We start from the raw sequence: 1,377 nt of genomic DNA, 5'->3' as shown, positions 1-1,377 counted from the left end.
TTTCATGTTCAGGTTGATGGTTGCACCTTGTTTTCCCATCCTGTTACTAAACGTTTCCTGAAGGGTCTCCTACGTTTGTATCCTCCAGTCAAAGCTCCAGCACCTTTATGGGACCTTCCCCTGGTCTTGCGCCAGCTGACCAGACGGCCCTTCGAACCCCTCGCCACCTGTCAGCTGAAGCTCCTGGCCTGGAATTCGCCATACTTGTCCTTCCTCCCGGATGGCGTCCGTCTGGTGCCGGACATTTCATTTTTGCCCAAGGTGGTCTCTGAATTCCATCTGCAGTCCGAAGTCTTCCTCCCTGATTTTTACCCTGACCCAAAATCACCGGAAGACAGACTCATGCACACACTTGACGTGAAGCGGGCCCTCCTCTTCTACCTGAGTAGGACACGCCCCACGAGGCAAACCCCTAAGCTGTTTGTCTCGTATGCTGCACCCCGTGTGGGCACTCCTATCACTGCCCAACGTCTGTCCAAGTGGATAGTAGGTCTCATAGAACTTTGTTACCTACTGGCGAAGCAGCCCTTGCCGGGCCCAGTCCGGGCTCATTCAACCAGGGCTGTCGCTACATCCACTGCGTTCCTGAAGGGAGTACAGCTGCAAGACATTTGCAGAGCCGCAACCTGGGCCACGCCGACTACCTTCATCAGGCACTACGCCCTAGACGTCCGCCAGTCCACCAGTGACAGTCTGGGACGTCAGGTTTTATCATCGGCTAAGCAGTAAACACCTGACAGCACCCGCCTCCAGGTAAACTACTGCTCGCTAATCTCCCATTGGTGTGAAGCACAGAGACCACGAAGAAGATAAACAGGTTGCTTACCAGTAACTGGTGATCTTCGAGTGGTCATCTGTGCATTCACACCACCCGCCCTCCTGCCCCGCTGCTGTCTTCTTCTACTTGTTTTGTTAGGAGATTGATGCGCGGCGGTTGGTAGGAACTGGCGGGATGTCCGTGCCTGCCCTTCTGGGCATGCTCACTGGGGCTCCTGGGCATGCTCAGTTGGGCCAGGCACGAAAATCGTTTTAAAAGAGCTTGCTAGGCACCGGCAGATCCAGCGCAGGCGCACTAGATCCCCATTGGTGTGAATGCACAGATGACCACTCGAAGATCACCAGTTACTGGTAAGCAACCTGTTTTTTTTAACGAATTTTCACACCCAGTCCCTCAGACATGCACAGGAACCCTACCACGCATGCCCAGAGGGGTGGGTGCAGACATCCCGCCAGTTCCTTCCTTACCACCACGTTGGAAAGACCTCTTTCTTCGTCGGTCTGATCAGTTCGCTGTTTGCTTTTCCCTCACAGCTCTTAGGAATTATTTCCATTCTTTATCTTATCTTTTTTAGTGATTAGTTCTTTTAAAAAAACTGT

General features: G+C 52.9%; 1 protein-coding gene across 1 annotated transcript in view; it reads left to right on the top strand.

The window, feature by feature from the left end:
- The window catches only part of LOC107120833 (adenylate kinase 9-like), a gene marked incomplete at its 3' end in the record, with an annotated part of 42,294 nt that extends 41,808 nt beyond the window's left edge, over positions 1 to 486 (top strand). The window contains exon 14 of the mRNA XM_015423604.1: positions 13 to 486. Coding sequence (XP_015279090.1) covers positions 13 to 486 — 474 coding nt within the window. The remainder of the gene's footprint in view (positions 1 to 12) is intronic.
- Positions 487 to 1,377: the final 891 nt, after the last annotated feature.

The sequence above is a fragment of the Gekko japonicus genome, unplaced genomic scaffold (assembly GCF_001447785.1).
Source record: "Gekko japonicus isolate JY-2015 unplaced genomic scaffold, Gekko_japonicus_V1.1 scaffold4509, whole genome shotgun sequence".
NCBI lineage: Eukaryota > Metazoa > Chordata > Lepidosauria > Squamata > Gekkonidae > Gekko > Gekko japonicus.
Note: the sequence above shows the minus strand (reverse complement) of the source record. Positions and strands in the feature narration are given on the sequence as shown.